Source organism: Mesoplodon densirostris, chromosome 11 (genome assembly GCF_025265405.1).
Source record: "Mesoplodon densirostris isolate mMesDen1 chromosome 11, mMesDen1 primary haplotype, whole genome shotgun sequence".
Lineage (NCBI taxonomy): Eukaryota > Metazoa > Chordata > Mammalia > Artiodactyla > Ziphiidae > Mesoplodon > Mesoplodon densirostris.
In genome coordinates, this window is record NC_082671.1 from 45,418,399 (window position 1) to 45,437,386 (window position 18,988).

At 42.4% G+C, this 18,988-nt stretch overlaps 1 protein-coding gene across 1 annotated transcript; it reads left to right on the forward strand.

The window, feature by feature from the left end:
• Window positions 1-2,219: 2,219 nt before the first annotated feature.
• Window positions 2,220-18,477, forward strand: PYM1 (PYM homolog 1, exon junction complex associated factor). The gene is made up of 3 exons (XM_060112902.1): window positions 2,220-2,425; window positions 17,081-17,174; window positions 17,564-18,477. The coding sequence occupies exons 1-3, from the start codon at window positions 2,392-2,394 to the stop codon at window positions 18,045-18,047; spliced, it is 612 nt and encodes a 203-aa protein (XP_059968885.1). The 5' UTR covers window positions 2,220-2,391; the 3' UTR covers window positions 18,048-18,477.
• The last annotated feature ends 511 nt before the right edge of the window (window positions 18,478-18,988 follow it).

Genomic DNA, 18,988 nt, shown 5'->3' on the forward strand with positions numbered 1-18,988 from the left:
TACAATATAAGTAAGAACAGGTCCCCTAGTTCCTCTTCCAATCAGTTTTCTGCCCCTGAGCCCCTCATCTAGAAATCCTGGAATGATACTAATCCTTAAGGCACTCAGCTTTCCTTGCAAATAACACTTGCAGGGCTACCACCCTATGTACGATCTGTGTTTTTTCACTCTGTCATCCTCAGCTGTGTTCCTACATGAAGTTAAAGATGCTCCTTTTAAGACATTTTTTGAGACTTCAAAGTGGGGCATGAGGTGATCTCTCTAATAAGCAATAAGGTGGAATCCGTCATACTCTAGGCTTGCGTTTTCTTTCGGATATGTGCTCCATCATATCCCAGTCAGTTATTGGTGGGGGTGGGAGGAAGAAAGGCCAAGAAACATCTAAGGAGGAGGCGTCTAATGCCTACAGTTCCAGGTGCTCATTTCTTTAATCAACCACATCATAAAAATCAGAAAGAAAGAAACCGCAATGAACAAAGGGAAAGGAAAAAACAACAGCTTTGTTCTCCCCAGCCTCTTCGTTCCCCTCTTCCTCTTCAGGGTGGTGGGGGACACATCCGGGGTTCAGGGCTGGGTCCCAGGCAGGTCTGCTAGGCAGACAATTGAGTTTCACTTCCCGTCAACCCCAGAGCTGAGGCAGGATGTCTGAAGGCCTAGTGGGGGGCCTAGGGTAAGGTGGTCAACAGGGGCCACTTTAGGATTGCTTCTTGCAGAAAGGTCCTTTGATTAGCCCACTAGTACTCCTTAGGTAGTACAGTCAGTACCAACACATCCCTCTAGTTTTTAGATGCTTCAGCTCACTCTTACCTTTAGTAACAAGGCTATGGACAGGATACTAGACCAGCAGGGCTGAAGCACAATTGGTGAAAGAAGAGCAGGGGTGAAGGATGGCAGTGTTAGAACATTTGCAATGACAGTGTATTGAATGCAAATCAGTTTTTAAATGAGTCTTTTTGAGATCTTCTGAGTTGGGCCTCTGGTGGAACTCAGGAAGGTGGAGTATGGAAGAGAAGCCAAGCTGTGACCCCATAAAACTTCTGAAGCTTCATTTCAAAGCTTTAGTAAGTTCCTAGTCAGCCATTCCTCTGTGTTTTTTGTTTGTTTGTTTTTTAAGTGGGACATGCAGCCTAGTGTTGGAGGTGGTCACTAACTGGTTCTGTTGGACATTAACCTAAGCCAAAGTGGGGGATTTGGAGGAAGGTAAATGGGTTGATGAGGAAAAAGCTACATGTGTGTGTGGGGGGGGGGTGCGCAGGAAGAGGGCAGGGCAGACACCTGAGGAGAGGAACTTGCAGCCGGCCCCTCCCAAGCTGTGAGGGAAACGAGTTTAGCAGGACTTAGCCCAGAAGGAACAAGAGCTGCTGAAAAGAGCGGGGGAGGGAGAACGTTTGGGTTCCTCTAAAGAATAGGGAGGCACGGGGCAGGGCAGGGCTGCAAAGGGACTGACTGTACGGCTCAGATCATTGGCGTGTTGCCCCGATTTCGATCCCCAGCGCCCAGAGACTTGGACGAGGTTAATTAGAATACTGACTGGGTCCGCCCAGAAGCCTTCGCCTTGCCCTCTGACCCTGGGGCCAAGCCCGAGGAGGCTCCCGGGTCGAAGGCCAGAGCAAACTTGGGCCGTCATCACTTCGCCGCCCGAGTCCCTGGGGCCGCCCCAGGGGCAGGGCCAGGCCCGGGCTGCCCGCCCAGCCCGGCCCGCCGCGCCTCCTCAGCCGTAGAAGCCGCCGGCAACCCTGAGGCTGCGGGGACAGGTGACCGACCGGCAGCGCCTTCGGCCTTGCACTCCCCTCTCTCGGGTCTCCGTCCAGAGGGTTGAGCTGAGCGGCCAAGGGCAATCGGCACGCGATTTCGACCTCCCCACCTTCTAAGAGAGGGTTAGTTGGGGTCTTGCGTTCGCCCCCAACATTGGTGCGCCCCAGTGCGTTCCCGGAGTTTGCCTGTCCCGTCCCATGTCCCCAAGCTGCTCTGGGACCTGGATGAAGGCCAGGGCCTGAATATCTTTTCCTCATTTATTAGCTGCCCCCCCGCCCCCCGCCCTTTCTGGGTGCAGGTGGGCCTTGCCCCCTTTTCTCCCGCAGGTCCTAGACAGTCGAAGAGTGCCTTGAGGAGAGGGGCTGTGCCTCGGAACTTCCCTCGGCGCCCAGAGAACTGCTGTATACGCAGCAGGCGCTCAGTAATGCTATCAGTGGCAGTAAAAGAGCCCACGGCTCTTGTTTTTTAGAGTCTTCAGCTTCTACTCCCTTCCTCCTCCTTCACTGCTGTCCACGAAATGGTGCACTCTTCCTTTAAGACTAAAATGGTGGCTTGCTACGATCAGAACTCCACTTCCGGTGGGTAGGGGGGCGGGACCCCAGCCCGCTCACGCCGGAAGTGGTTTGCGTTTTCAAGATGGCGACTCCCTATGTAACTGATGAGACCGGCGGTGAGTGCGGGAGATGTGGAGCCGCTTCTCCCCGGGCTCTCGGGGTAGGGGTTCGGACTTGGAAAGGGGTCTGTGCCCCGCCCATCCCGGGGCCCCTCCTTTGCCCCGCCCTCCGGACCGCCTTCCCCATTCATTCTCTCCTACGGGGTGTCACCTGCGCCCCCTTCTGGTCTCGTGTTTGGGGGTCTCCGCTTCCGGTCACCCAAACCGTGGGGTCCTTCAATGCTGGACCTTGCTCCTGGACCCTCACGGGCCCTTAGCTTTTGTCCAGAAGTTGGAGCTGCCATATCTCTTTTGGGTTCTTTAGGCTTGGGGGCTCCTCCACGCTCAGTTCCCTCCAATTCCTGCTCTCCCCCTCTTCCCCTCCCCCATCTCTCAGTGTACCTGCTTTCTGTCCTACCCCAGCCCCGTTTAAATTCTTTTTCTCGAAGCTATATCTGTTGGAGACTTCCTCATTGCTACATAGTTCTTTTTTCCACTCCCTTATTTTCATTGTTGGGTCACTGAGGTACAGAGGTGTGAAGGGAAGAGGACCCTAATACAACTTTCAGCTAGAGTTTTCTCCTTGATGGCACCACCCTTCTGTACCTTCTCTGGCGATGGTGATGGGAGTTGAGGGATCTAAGGTGGTAGAAGGTGAACAAGAAGGTGTCTAGTGGCCTCTCAAGTCGTGTGACAAGTTTACAGAACCCACTGTGCCTTCTGATCAGAGAAGATTTTCCAACCTGGCTGATGGAGATGCTGAAATATCTGTTGTGTATGTGAGGTTTATGTGTTGAAAACTGAAAATCAAGATTTTCATATTGGCTATAGCCCATCCTAATTTCCCCACCTTCAGAAAAATGTGCATATCTACCCAGTGACAGTCAAATAAGATAGTATATGTGAAAGCAATTTATAAAATGCTGTGCAAGGCAAGGTATTACTGTTTTTTGTAGCCCTCATTGTGTATGTGTATTCTGTAGAAGTGACAGTGTGTGTGTGCTTTGGTACATGCGGTCTGTTTTAAAATGTACCTTTTATGCCTCTTGCTTTGCTTGTTTTCCATGTTACTTACATCTCAACCCACCTCTCCTGTGGTATCTAATGACAACCCAAGTCTCTGCTACTTCTCTGCAACCTCACCTTTCAAAGTGGTACAACCTCTTCTCTTGCTCTCTACATAGTAGGTACTTCTTCAGTTTGCTTCTTTTAATGTGTGCTTTGAAAATATTACTCGTTGTCCAGTACACTTCTCTTTATTCTTTACTGTTTTCTTTAAACTGATTTAATGGACATCCAGATATCACATCTCACCCTACCCTCCCACCAAGAGGTATCTTCTGTTCTCTGTGACTGTGTGGAAGAGAAGGAATCACACTGCTTTTTTGCTTTCTCTTACTACTTCCAGATCATTGATCTACCACTGTCACTGTAATTCTCATGGAAGGTATTGCCATGCAATTATATCATTTTCTCTAAAACCTCAGGGCCATCATTCACTGCCCACAAGGACCCTGATGTAGCATATCTTTTTTTTTTTCTTTTCTTTTATTCTATTTCTCAGTGTCTCCACTCATTCTCAGTGTCTTCAGCATCTTTGGAATACTCCTATTGTATAGTTCCTCAGCATGAGACCATTAACTTTCCTTTGAATTTTCAAACCAGCCACATATCAGAATCACTACAATCTGGACCTACTACATATCCTACTACATAGGACATCACCTATGACACTGCTTCCCCCTTCAGGTGTTCCCCATCACTTATTTTAGCTTCCTTACCCAGTCACCTTTTTTACTTCCACATGCCCATAGAATCAGCTTTTTGCCCTCCTTAGGTTCTCTGGTCCTTGACCTTTCCCTTTCCCATTTCATTGAGCCTACGTATCTTCATGACTACTTTTGATGCTACCCTGCTAGACCTCTGTGACCAGTCACTATCCTCATTGCTTTCCTCATTCATTTTGATCTTCAATACTAAGCAAGCACTTCTGTTATCTTGAATCATACCCATCAACTGTTTTCTTGGCTTCAGCTTCTAGGCCACAGCACATAGCTAAAGAAAAGGCACAGACAGTAGCACATTCAGTATAATATAACTTAATGTTAACTTCTGCCAAGATCACAGCTTCTCTCCAATTCTTCTTTGTTGGTTTGCTTACATTCTACCATGGCTATTTCCCCAACCTTTCTCAGCTCTCGGTGACTTTCCCTTTTAATTCCCCTTCTTATGACAGGTGGCCTCATTTTCTGTTTCATTGAGAAATCAAGGTCTGTTATTTCTGTTTCTTTCCTCTTCATAGCCTGATTTCTTGAATATCAGGTCCACACATACTATTTCCATTTCCTCACTGCTTACTTGTTCCTTAACTTCTTTTTTTTGGCCTTGCGGCTTTCAGGATCTTAGTTCCCTGACCAGGGATTGAACTTGGGCCACAGCAGTGAAAGCACCGAATCCTAAGCACTGGACTGCCGGGAAGTCCCTGTTCCTTAACTCTTCAAAATGGTTTCTTTCTAGCACTAGCCTCTCTCCTGAGTTGTCAGTCCTAATTGTTTGGTGAGTAGCTTTCATTCTTGGATATACTGTCACACCTTAAATCCAGTCTGACCATAATCAATATCAGTTTTTCCTTCCTTCTTTCTTTCTTTCTTTCTTTCTTTTTTTTTTTTTTGGTACGTGGGCCTCTCACTGTTGTGGTGTCTCCCGTTGCGGAGCACAGGCTCCGGACGCGCAGGCCACCAGGGAAGCCCTCCTTCCTTATTTGTTACAGGCACCATTGTTCTAGCCAACCCAAGATCAACTTATTGCATCATTTCTCTCTTTCTTTATTTTAAATAGACTTTACTTTTTAGAACAGTTTTAGATTTATAGAAAAATTGAGAAAATGATACAGACAGTTCCCATATACCTTAAACTCAGTTTCCTGTTATTAACATCTTACATTAGTATGGTATCGTTATTGCAATTAATGAACCGATATTCATACATTGTTATTAACTAAGGTCCATACATTATTCAGATTTCCTTAGTTCTTATCTAATTTTTTTTCTGTTCCAGGATCCCATATTACGTTTAGTTCTCATGTCTCCTTAAACACCTATTGGCTCTGACAGTTTCTCAGACTTTCCTTGTTTTTGATGACTTTAACAGTTTTGAGGAGTATTGGTCAGTTATTTTTGTAGCATGCCCCTCTATTGGAATTTGATGTTTGTCTCATGATTAGACTGGGGTTATGTGTTTTTTAGGGGAGGACTATAGAAGTAAAGTGATGTTTTCATATCGTATTGAGGATACATAGTATCACAAAGATTTTTTTACTCTTGATATTTACCATGATCTCCTGACTGAGATAGTGTTTGTAAAGTTTCTCCACTGTGAAGTTACTTTTTTCCCCTTCTCCTTTCCATTTTGTACTCTTAAGAAAGTCACTCTTCACAGCCCACACTTAAAGAGTGGGGAGTTATGCTACCTTCCTTAAGGATGGAGTATTTATACACATCATTTGAAATCCTTTTGCACAGATTTGTCTCTTCTCTGCCATTTATTTATTCAATCATTTATGTGTATCAATATGAACTTCGGGTTATTTTATTTATTTTATTGCTCAAATGTTTCAGCTTTGAACATTGGGAGCTCTTTTAGTTGGCCCTGTGTCCCTTTGACATATCCCCATCAGTGTAGGGTTTTTTTTTGTTTGTCTTGTTTTGTTTAGCTCTTTCTTACTTTCTGGCACTAGAAGCTGCTCCAGGCTCATCTTGCATATTTCCTGGCCCAGTCCTAGAATCAGCTATTTCTCTAAGGAGCCCTTGTTCCTTTTACTTAAGAATGGTGTGGGAAACCAAGATCAGAGCACTAGGTGTTTTTGTTTTTATTAACAAAATGAACTGGGGTGTTGTTTTTGCATTGTCTTTTACTCCCTCTTCTACCCCCCACCCTCCAGTTGTCAAAGTATCTTTTTCTGTTTCTGCTGTTGTTACCCTTATCCCATCTTCAGTGCTTGTTAGCTACATGGCCTGGGAATTTTAAGCCTAGGGAATCCAAGCTTTAGTTTTCTCATCAATGAAATAGGAATAATAACACCTACGACATAGGATTATTGTGAGAATTAAAATTTAAATGAAATAATGTACGTGTCTAGCGCATAGAAAGTACCCAAGAAATGGTTCTGTAATTATTACTGTTATAAAGATTATGGATTAGAATAGATTACATGTGTAAAGTATCAAGCAGAGTACTTGGGTCAATCTAAGTGCCTGATAAAATTCTAGTTTCCTTTATCCTGCAAATATTACTGTGACCTCCTAAACAGTTGTCCTACCTCTGTCTCTCTGTCTGTTTCAGTTCATTTGACACACTGTCACCAGATTACTGCTCCTTAAGTACAAATTTAATTATTTAATTTTTGTTCAATATAATTTGTCCACTGTTAAATTTGGCATATACCCTTCTGATCTCTATTTTTCTGTGCATTTTTAAAACAGTTTTTAACCAGACGGTATTTACATTTTTATGTGTTGCCTTTTCATTTATTTATTTATTATTAAAAAAAAATTTTTTTGTTTATTTACTTTTGGCTGCGTTGGGTCTTGGTTGCTGCGCGCGGGCTTTTCTCTAGTTGCGGCGAGCGGGGGCTACTCTTCCTTGCGGTGCATGGGCCTCTCATTGCGGTGGTTTCTCTTGTGGAGCACGGGCTCTACAGCGCAGGCTCAGCAGTTGTGGCACACAGGCTTAGTTGCTCCACGGCATATGGGATCTTCCCGGACCAGGGCTCGAACCCATGTCCCCTGCATTGGCAGGTGGATTCTTAACCACAGCACCACCAGGGAAGCCCGTTGCCTTTTCATTTAACCTAACGACATAAATATTTTTCCTTGCTATTAAAAACCCTTTGAAAACATCTTTTAAAATACTGGCAGAGTGTTTTATTATTTGGGCATACACCCTCTTTTACCTTTCTTCTGTTATTGGACTTCTAGATTGTTTCCAGAATTTTTGTTATAAGAACTCTATGAATATATATATTTTTTTCTCTATGAATATTTTTGTGCATAAATTTTTGTCTGCATTTAGGGTTCTTTTTTTTTTTTTTGGCTGCATTGAGTTGCTGTGCGCGGGCTTTCCCTAGTTGCAGCGAGTGGGGGCTACTCTTTGTTGCGGTGCGCGAGCCTCTCACTGTAGTGGCTTCTGTTGTTGCAGAGCACAGGCTTCAGGCATGCAGGCTTCAGTAGTTGCAGCACGTGGGCTCAGTAGTTGTGGCTCGCGGGCTCTGGAGCGCAGGCTCAGTAGTTGTGGCTCATGGGCTTAGTTGCTCCACGGCATATGGGATCTTCCCGGACCAGGGCTCGAACCCGTGTCCCCTGCATTGTCAGGCGTACTCTCAACTGCTGCACCACCAGGGAAGCCCTAGGGTTATTTTGTTAGGACAGGTTTCTCAGAAGTCGAATTACTGGATTGGAGGGTACAAACTTTTATTTATTTTTAAGTAATTATAAAATTAATTTATATTGATTGTAGAAAACTTGGAAAATATTTTCATAACTAGTATAAAATATAAGTCCCATGCATATTTGGTAATTCCAGGGCCCAAAGATAACTACAGTTGCATTTCCTTTTAGTTTTTCTTTCTCTGCACATATATAGCATATCTATTTAACATAATTTGGATCATACCGAATGGCTGTACTTCCCCAAGTATGATTCTCAGAACACTTAGTAGTCCTGTGAGATGTGCTGTAAAATAAAAAACTAAAATAAAAATAAGCTTCCTGTGGTCAAATAAATTTGGGAAACACTGTAAACCACATTTCCATTGGAATATTCCCATGAACGAGAACATAACTCATTTAAGTCTTGCTGATAAGAACAAAAAAATTTTTTTCCTGTTTAACCCAGAATTTCTCAAACTTATTTAACAATTTTTTTTGGGTAACCTTACAGAAGTATTGTTACAATGTCTTACAGAAATAGTGTTTTATTACATAACAATATTTAGGAAATGCTGCTGTATGATAGAACTATGTTATACTCTCTCTCTTAGTTAGCCAGATTGCTTTCTTTTTTTTTTTTTTTTTTTTTGCCTCTCACTGTTGTGGCCTCTCCCGTTGCGGAGCACAGGCTCCAGACGCGCAGGCTCAGCGGCCATGGCTCACGGGCCCAGCTGCTCTGCGGCATGTGGGATCTTCCAGGACCAGGGCACGAACCCATGTCCCTTGCATCGGCAGGTGGACTCTCAACCACTGCGCCACCAGGGAAGTCCCCAGATTGCTTTCTGAAGGGTTTTTCCATTGGCAATATATGAATATACTGGTTTCATCACTTCTTGGACTACACTGGTATTCTGATCTTTAAAAATTCTACTGCTTTGATAGGTCAAAATGATATTTTATTGTTTTAATTTGTATTTCCTTTGATTACTAGTGAGGTTGAACTTTCTGGTATTCTTCACTTATAACACAATACACAATAGTGGTGTAAAAAGCACAGCCTTTGGAACCCACAGCCTAGATTTGAATTCTACTGCAGTTTACTGACATTGTAACTTTGGGCAAATTATTAAATTTCTCATCATCTGTGAAATGAATAATCCTTCATGGAGTTGTGAAAATGAGATAATATATATAAACAGGGACTTCCCTGGCAGTCCAGTGGTTAAGACTTCGTCTTCCAATGCAGGGGATACGGGTTCAATCCCTGGTCAGGGAGCTAAGATCCTACATGCCTCGCAGCCAAAAAACCAAAACATAAAACAGAAGCAATATTGTAACAAATTCAACAAAGACTTTAAAAATGATCCATGTCAAAATATCTTAAAAAAGAAAAATTATATATATATATATATATATATATATATATATATATATATACAGAAACACTGAGTATTGTCCTTGGTATGAAGCAAGCACTCAAGGGTAGCTGCTGTAATCTTTTTGGAACTGACTATCAAATTTACATATGGACCATTCACTTTTACATTCAAGATACTCTAATATGAGCACAAACCACTTTTCAATTCAGTATCATCACATACTGTATCTCTGCCTAAACCCTCTAGTGAAACTGGGCAGTATAGTATAAAACGGGTGGAATGTGTTCTGGTATGTAAGCTTTGGCGTCAGGACTGAGTTCAGACTGCAGCTACATGCTGCCTTTGTGATCTTGGACATATCTTCAACCTCTTGAAGACTGTTTGCTCAGCTGTAGATCATAATAATCTACCTATTGTCTAGATTCAGTCAGGTAGTATATGTAAAGTTCCTGGTGTAAAGCACCCACTTATTAATAAACATTCTTTCCTAATTGTTCTTAACATACTGTGAGTTTTACACTGCCATCATTTTGCTTGTTGTTATTCCTCTTAGAATGCCCTTTCCCTTCCTTTCTCTGCCTGCAAAAATATCAGCCACTGATTTACTGTTGTTATTATTACTACTGCTTCCTACTCTTGGAGGTCAAGTCCCTGAGATTTTCCTAATTTCCTGTCACCTTCCCCCATCAAATGGGGTGTGGTTATTTATTCTCTTGAAATCTCCTATTAGTTATGTGTCAGTGTCTCTTAGGGATACTTAAGACATTTATACTTTTGTCTTATTCTTTGTTTGCCTAACTTGCCCACCTTCTTCCTTACTTAAACTGTAAATTTCTTGAAAGTAGGGGCCATTTACTGATCTTGATAATCCCTGTGGCACTTCATATAGTATTTTTCTCATAGGAGGCTTTCAATAAACGTCCATTGCACTTAATTATAGTCTGGCTTCTGACCACTCTACTTGTCTGAGGCTGTATTCTTGAACATAATTAAGGATTTCCAAATTTCCAAAATGAATAACCTTTTCCTACTCAGTTCTGCTTTTCCTTAATCTCTCTGTAATATTTAATACTGTTAATCACCTGCCGTTACTTCAAACTCTTTTGGTCTCCATGAAATAGTACTGTCCTGGTCCTTCTTTTCTAAGGATTATTTCCTAGTGTTGCTGACACCTTTTCTTCTTTGAGGAAAATAATCATGACCGTTTTTCCAGGGTCATTCCTCCAGATTGGATCTTCTCTTTAATATTTTCTCTATGTTAGAAACCATGTCTGGATGACTAATAAAAGAAAAGAAAAACAAGAAACCACGTCTAAGTCTTATAATTGTTGGCCCTGAGGTCATCCTCAGGCTCAGATCTGTGACCCAGATCTCCTTTCTTAACTTTGAAACAGGCCCCAGGGATTCAGCACACCTTTAACAGTCACTTCCACCTAACCCCTTGGAGTTCTTTCAAGCCTTGCTGTGTTGTCTCTTCACTGTCTTCCTGCCACCCCTGAAAACAAAGCCCTTTTCAGTTTAAGGAAATAGACTGAGGATTACAAAATAGCAGATGTGGGGAAATAACAAAGCTTACAAAGTTCTTACAGTAGCAGTCTCTAACCTCTAGTTTCTGGTTCTCTCAAAGATGCTACTGAAAATCACGGTATTCTGCCCATGTTTTTTATTTCTAGAGTTTATTTCTCCCTTCTTTTTAACTTTACTTTTGGATACCATCAAGGCCAGAGACGGAAACCAAGATAACATAAAATAGGTATTCCTTTGTGATAATGGGCTATTTGTATCTCTGAGGGCTTCCAGTTAGGATGGCCATTCAAGAAGCTTCTGCCCTATCTTTTCTCACACTCCCATCTTTACTAGTCTTTTTCTTTTTTTTTGCTGTGTTTTATTTATTTAATTTTTTATTGGAGTGTAGTTGCTTTACACTGCTGTGTCAGTTTCTGCTGTACAGCAAAGTTAATCAGCCATATGTATACATATATCCCCTCTTTTTTGGATTTCCTTCCCATTTAGGTCACCACAGAGCACCTAGTAGAGTTCCCTGTGCTATACAGTAGGTTCTCATTAGTTATCTGTTTTATACATAGTATTGTATATATGTCAATCCCAATCTCCCAGTTCATCCCACCCTCCCCACCCTTTCTCCCTTGTTTTCCATACATTTGTTCTCTACGTCTCTGTCTCTATTTCTGCTTTACAGATAAGATCATCTATACCATTTTTCTAGATTCCACATGTGTGCGTTAATATACGATACTTGTTTTTCTCTTTCTGACTTACTTCACTCTGTATGAGAGGATCTAGGTCCATCCACGCCTTTGCCATCTTTACTAGTCTTAAGCCTTCAACTATAATCTCTGCAGTGTACTTAAATGTATGTTTCTAGCATTGTCCCTTTCTCCTTAATTCCATGTAAAAACACTGCCTGTCTAGAAATGAATTAGTTACTTTCACAAAGTTGTTTTCTCCTATGGACTCTTTTTTTTTTTAAATAAATTTATTTATTTTTGGCTGCATTGGGTCTTCCTTGCTGCTCATGGGCTTTCTCTAGTTGTGGCGAGCAGAGGCTACTCTTCATTGTGGTGCACAGGCTTCTCATTGCAGTGGCTTCTCTTGTTACAGAGCACAGGCTCTAGGCACACAGGCTTCAGTAGTTGTGGCACATGGGCCTCAGTAGTTGTGGCTCGCAGGCTCCATAGTTGTGGCTCACAGGCTCTAGAGCGCAGGCTCAGTAGTTGTGGCACAAGGGCTTAGTTGCTCCGTGGCATGTGGGATCTTCCCGGACCAGGGCTCGAACCCTTGTCCCCTGCATTGGCAGGCAGATTCTTAACCACCGCGCCACCAAGGAAGCCCTACCTTTCTTTTTAATTAGAATGCATGCTCCAAGAAGGCAAGACCCTTGCTTGCTTTATTCATTCATTGTTGTATCCCTAGCTTCTGTTACATTGCCTGCCACAGCAGCAAGTACTCAATAAACATTTAAAATCCATGTGTGAATAATGTTATTACTATATGCCCTGCATGCCCACAGGGATGTTGTGAAAAATAAGAGAAAACATGTGAAAAGCACCAGATTAAATCCACTGTAGCACAATGATTTCCTCTCTCTCATTCAAATCTTGGCAGTCTTCAGATCCTGACTACCTATTCTTCATAATGAATTTCTCTTTCATTTTCTTTTCAACACTTATAGAGACCATTTAAATCAAGTCTTCTCACATTGCAACTATTGCTTTCATTTTTTTCTACCTTTAGTTTATGTTACACATTTTTCAGGTTAATCTTCTTAAAGCAATGCTTTGAGCAGATCATCTGCACTCTCTTAATGGCCTTCAGTGTTCTCCCACCTTCTGAAGCTTGAGTCCAAACTCAAGAGGAGATTGGATACCTTTCATATTCTGACTAATTTACCTCTAGTCTCTTTTTCCATTACATATGCTTTTTGCCAAAATATACTGGATTCTTGCTATTCCCTAATATGATGCTTAACTTTATTTATTCATTAATTTGAATTAATTACAGTCTTTCATGGACCAGGCCCTTTGCTTCAAAGATCAAAGGCAAAGATTCTGCTCTTAAGCAAGCAAACAATTATTTTAAACATTAGATTATGATAAAAGGCCACAACAGGTGCTGTGGGTGCACAAAGGGCAACTTCTAAACTGGTTTGGGGTGGGGAGGTCAGGAAAGACTTCACTGAGGAGTTTATACTTGAACTCGACCTTTAAAGACCAGTAGGCGTTAACTAAGATAAGAATCAAGAAAAGTCTATTCCAAGCCAAAGGAAGTAAAAGCAAAAAGGCGTAGAGAATAAAGACATGGTCAGGTGAGATTTGTGACTATTTCAGTGGCTGGAGCAGAGAGTGTGAATGACTGGGTGTGAAGAGGCTGGAGACTAGCAAGAGCTGGGTCAAGAAGGCCTTTGTGTGTGGTTCCATCTTCCATGTAAATACCCTGAGGGCAACAGGAATCCAGGAAGAGTTTTAAGTAGGGAAATGACTAGTCTGATTTGTCCCTTTGTTTATGTTGCCCTATAAGCCTGAAATACTTCCCTTTCTCCTCTTTCCTCATAACCACACCCCTACATCCACCTGTTTAAATCCTGCTCATCTTCCAAAGATCACAAAGATGCTTTGTCCTCCATAAAATTTTTACTTTACCTGGTCAAAAGTAATTTCACTCTCCTTTGTTGTACTCGTTCTCCAAAGCCGCTTGGATTTGAAACCCAAAATGAGATTTTTTAAAACCTACAATATAGCAACAACATTAATTGGAATTTTTAAAAGGAAAAGTTATTTATAAGCCAATCATCAACATAACTTTTCGTATTGCACATTCTTTTCTAAACTTATGAATATGCATAACATTTAATAATCATAGCATATATAACTTTATGTTTTATATTCCATTATATCACATTAATGATTAAAATTTTTTTGTCATTATTTTTAATGGCTATATTATAAACCACTCCTGTATAACTGGATGTGAAGTTTGTTTTTAATTTTTAGCTATTTATAAATAATGCCATAGTTTTCACATGATTACTGTCCCTTTCTTCTTTTTTCTGTTTTCGTTTTTTCCTGTTGGAATTATTTCCTTATGCTAAATTTTCAAGATTGGCATTGCTAAAACGAAGTGTGTTGAAGCGTCTTTGGCTTTAACCTCTTTACGCTTCCCCCAGTCAGTGAATTACCAAGTGAGTTTGATCCTTTGGTAACGTGGCTAGTATCATTCTCTTCCTTTCCATTCTCAGTCAGTCTGTCTCTCATGCCAGGATTATTGCAGTCGTTTTTTTGAAAGATGATTTTTTTTTTAATTTACTTATTTTATTTATTTCTTTTTGGCTGCATTGGGTCTTGGTTGCCGTGCACAGGCTTTCTCTAGTTGCAGTGAGCTGGGGCTACTCTTCATTGCAGCACACGGGCTTCACATTGGGGTGGCTTCTCTTGTTGCAGAGCACGGGCCCTAGGTGGACGGGCTTCAGTAGTTGTGGTGTACGGGCTTAGTTGCTCCGTGGCATGTGGGATCTTCCTGGACCAGGGCTCGAACCCGTGTCCCCTGCATTGGCAGGTGGATTTTTAACCACTGGGCCACCAGGGAAGTCCCTGTATTTTCATTCTTGAATTTTTACTCTTGTCTCTAAACTGTTGCAGCTCGGCGAACAATATTCTCAGTGGCCCTCTTTTTTTTTTTTTTGTGATACGCGGGCCTCTCACTGTTGTGGCCTCTCCCGCTGCGGAGCACAGGCTCCGGACGTGCAGGCTCAGCAGCCATGGCTCACGGGCCCAGCCGCTCCACGGCATGTGGGATCTTCCCGGACCGGGGCACGAACCCGTGCCCCCTGCATCAGCAGGCGGACTCTCAACCACTGCGCCACCAGGGAAGCCCCCAGTGGCCCTCTTTTATTCACCAGATAAATTCCAAATTCCTTGACCTTGTTTTTAAGGCTTTCTAAGTTCTGGCCCCATTTTTAATTTTCAACCTAGCTTCATGTTATTCCCCATCATGAACTGTCTGGTTCTCCTGGACTCCTCTGTTTTCTGTTCTTTACATACTCAGGCCATCCCCACATCCAAGCCTTTCTTGGCACATGTTTGTTCTTTCTCCCATCCCCTCTACCTGTCAAATCTTACCCATTTTCTTTAACATTTTTTGTTTTAGTTTTAATTTATTAATGATATTTGCCTTTTGAACAAAAACCCAATTCATGTAACAATGTATAATCCCCGTGGGAGGCTCTGGACTGGACTTTTTATTTTGTTAATCTTTTTTATTTTCGTCTTTTTCCTTTTTTAAAAAACAAGTTATACTAAAAAAAGTTATACTAAAATAAAGAAAAACAAGAGTAACACAAGATATAAATATATATGTGTGTTTTTTTTAAGAATGTTATTAAAGGTTAATGGTTTCTACCACCTCTTCTTCCAGGTTATCCCTCTTAAAGTAACCAGCATTAAAGTCTTGGTATCTTGGTATGTGTCCTTCCACACCTTTCTCTTTGCCCCTATACACAAACTGTCTGGACCTCTAACTGCTGCTCCTTGCCCCAAAAAGAATGGGAGAACCCTCTACACCAGCGGTTCTCAAAATGTTGTCCAGGACCCTTGGGGATTCCCTAAGACCCTATCAGGAGGTTTGCAAGCATAACTATTTTGATAATATACTGAGATGTTATTTGCCCTTTTACTGAGTAGACATTTGCACTGAGGGTACAAAAGCAATGGTGGGTAAAACTGCTGGCCTCTTAGCACTAATCAAGGTGGTGGCACCAAACCGTACTGGTCATTGTGTTCTTCACTGCCGCATGCTTGCAGTAAATAATGCCAGTTTCACTTAAGAGTATCCTTGATGATGCAATAAAGGTTATTAATTTTATTAAACCCTGGCTCTTTAATACACATCTTTTTATCTATTTATTTTTCCAGGTTTATTGAGATATGACTGACATTTAACATTGTGTACAATGTTATAGGTGTACAAGGTGATGATTTGATACACATATATATTGCGAAAGGTTTACCACGATAAGGTTAGTTAACACATCCTTTACCTCACATAATTACCATTTCATTGATTTATGGTGAGAACACTGAAACTCTACTCTCATAGCAACTTCCAAGTATACAGTTAAGTTTTGCTGACGATAGTCACCATGCTGTACCTTATACCCCCAGAACTCATTCATCTTATAACTGAAAATTACACATCTTTTTAGAGTTCTCTGAATTAAATGGGAAGTAAGCATGAAACACTGCTGCGCACTGAAGTGGTGTCTCAAGGAAAAGCACTGGTGCAGTTGTTGGAGTTGTAAGCTAAACAAGCTTCCTTTTCATGGAACTCTTATTTTTCCTTGAAAGAACCACTGACAAACTATAGTAATTCAGACCTGAGTACCTGATAGGTATTTTCCTGAAAAATGAAAGACGTGAGCCTGTCATTTCAAGGAAAACAACTCTCAGTGTTTGTTGCCAGGGATAAGATTCAAGCCTTCAAGTGGAAATTAGAATTTTGGAAAACTTGTAACTGCCACTGGGAGCATGAAAGCTTTTCAGTAAAGGGTTTTCTGATGAGATTAATGGATGTGATTTTTAAAAAAAAGATTGCACAGTGAAATGCATAATATTACAAAATAAGAGCGTACGGGGGATTCTGAAATAAAAAAGTTTGAGGATCTTAACGCATTATTCTGCAACTTGCTTTTTCACTTAGTATATCATGAATACCATTCAAGGTCAGTACATCTGTATCTAACATTCTTTTTCATAACGGCACGGTGTTCCAGCATGTGGATGACCCACATCTATTTAGTCATTCATCTGTTGATGGTCATTCAAGTTGCTTTCAGCTTTTTGCTAATTTAAATAATGCAGCAACATTATTATAATGCAAACATCTTTACATATAGCCTTGTGTACTGGTGCTTTTATATCTACAGTATGGATTCCTGAAAGTTGACCTATTTTTCACCATCCACCTTAATAAAACTTCCCCTTTTCTACATCCCTGGTCATTTCTCCTTCCTATGATTCTTGTTTTTGCCCTTTTTAGCCTCTTATTCATGTACTGTCCTTTGATGTCCTCATGCTGTTTTGTTTTTTTTTAACTTCCTCTATGCCTGCCCTGTCTTCCCAACTAGATTATAAAAGTAGAAACTCCCTGAGGCAGGGATGGTGTTTTATACAGTGTATAGGCACTCAGTAAATAATGAGAGTGGGATTAAAGGTTGATATGAGAAAAGAATGCCTTAATGGATGCATTTAGTGGAAAGTGCTGGGGGATGCTGTGTGCATTCATGCATTCTTTGACCTTGGGGGCTATTTGAAAATTAGAAAGAGTAACTCTCCAATTTAATTCTCCCATTTCAGGCAAGTACATCGCCTCAACACAGCGACCTGACGGGACCTGGCGAAAGCAGCGGAGGGTGAAAGAAGGCTATGTGCCCCAGGAGGAGGTCCCAGTGTGCGTGGTTAGGCGTGAGGAGGGAGTATTTAATGGGGTCCCTACAGCAAGAAAGAACATGTGTGCCTATGAGATCAGGGAAGAATTTCCTGATCCCAGGATCCTAGGAAAGGGAAGGAGGGGGCTGGGATTCAGGGATGAGTGAGGGATGAGTAACCAAGTGACTGACAAGTCCTGTTGCTATGGCCTCTGTTCAGCAGAACCTGTAAATAGCATTCAGAGATCCAGAGCTTGAGGACCTAGGGATCCTACAACCTGCAGAGCAGAGGAAAGTTGGGAAGGGACCAGAGGCAGAGGAAGGAAGCAGGAAAGTGAAAAGGGTGAAGTAAATTACAAGGTTAGGAAAAGGGCTCGAAAAGTCAGTGATTCTTTGACACTGTTCTCCGCAGGTATGAGAACAAGTATGTGAAGTTTTTCAAGAGTAAACCAGAACTGCCCCCTGGCCTGAGCCCGGAGGCCACTGCTCCGGTCACCCCATCCAGGCCGGAAGGTGGTGAACCAACCCTCTCCAAGACAGCCAAACGCAACCTGAAGCGGAAGGAGAAGAGGCGGCAGCAGCAAGAGAAAGGGGAGGCGGAGGCCTTGAGCCGGACTCTCGAGAAGGTGTCCCTGGGAGAGACAGCCCAGGTCCCCAGTGCCCCACAGGCCTCCCGGGCAGCGCCTGCGGCTGCCTCCGACCAGCCTGACTCAGCTGCCACCGCTGAGAAGGCCAAGAAGATAAAGAACCTAAAGAAGAAGCTTCGGCAGGTGGAAGAGCTGCAGCAGCGGATCCAGGCTGGGGAAATCAGCCAGCCCAGCAAGGAGCAGCTGGAGAAGCTAGCGAGGAGGAGGGCGTTGGAGGAGGAGCTAGAGGACTTGGAGCTGGGCCTGTGAGGCCTTTGGGGAATAGAGGATGGACTGCAGAACAAACCATGGGGCTCTCTGGGGTCCTGGGGAATGTGGGCAGCAGCAGTCAGGAGGGGTACCCCCGTACTGGCTCACTTCTGCCTCTCATGGCCCAATTCCGTCCTCCAGAGCCTAGCCTCTCCCTCATTCCTTCCCTTTTTTTCCCAACTCCTATTTTTTTGGACTTTTCTCCCTCCCATTCCCAGTGTTCAAAATCTCAGTGACTATCCCAGGTACCTTTGCTGCTGATTTGGGTGTCTTGTTTAAAAGAAAATTGGGTGGGTGGGAGTCTCTTGGAGAACTGAGGTTGAGGGTAGGGGGAGTATGCCCAAGTCTTGGAGTCTTGGTTCCTGTTCACAGTGTTTATGGGTTATTTCCCCCTCCATCCCTAACCTCTTTTTTTTTTTTTTTTTTTAAAGAACAGAATAAACTCAAGTAGACAACATGTTTTGTCTCTCTTCTTTTCAGCTTCTAGTAGGTGTTTTATCCCCTTCAGTTTGGCACAGGAAGATAAATGTTGGGAGTAATATTCCTTTTGATTTTTAAAAATAATGTGTATCACCAAATTAGCAGCACTGACTTCTGTACACGTTTGCTCAGACTTCAGTGAATGGAAATTAGTGTTAAAATAAAACGAAACTTAGAACAAATTTAATTTGATATTAATTTACATGTATCATCATTATTGTGCTGCATAGCAATGGGGCCCTAGTATCTCCCTTACTGTTTACTTCTGAAGGTCATTGACCTAATTTTTTTTTTTTTTTTTTTGGCCACATCGCAGGGCTTGCAGGATCTTAGTTCTCCCACCAGGGATTGAACCGGGCCACTGCAGTGAAAGGGCAGAGTCCTAACCGCTGGACCACCAGGGAAATCCTGGGACAGCTCTTTTGAAATTTTACCTTCTCAGATGCCATCCCAAGATGGCA

Bases quoted from the DNA above. Each gene is read 5' to 3' on its own strand.
- PYM1 (XM_060112902.1), top strand. From the start codon at position 2,392: ATGGCGACTCCCTATGTAACTGATGAGACCGGCG. The intron at 2,426-17,080 runs GTGAGTGCGGGA...CTCCCATTTCAG, and splicing joins TGTAACTGATGAGACCGGCG to GCAAGTACATCGCCTCAACA. The intron at 17,175-17,563 runs GTGCGTGGTTAG...TGTTCTCCGCAG, and splicing joins CCCCAGGAGGAGGTCCCAGT to GTATGAGAACAAGTATGTGA.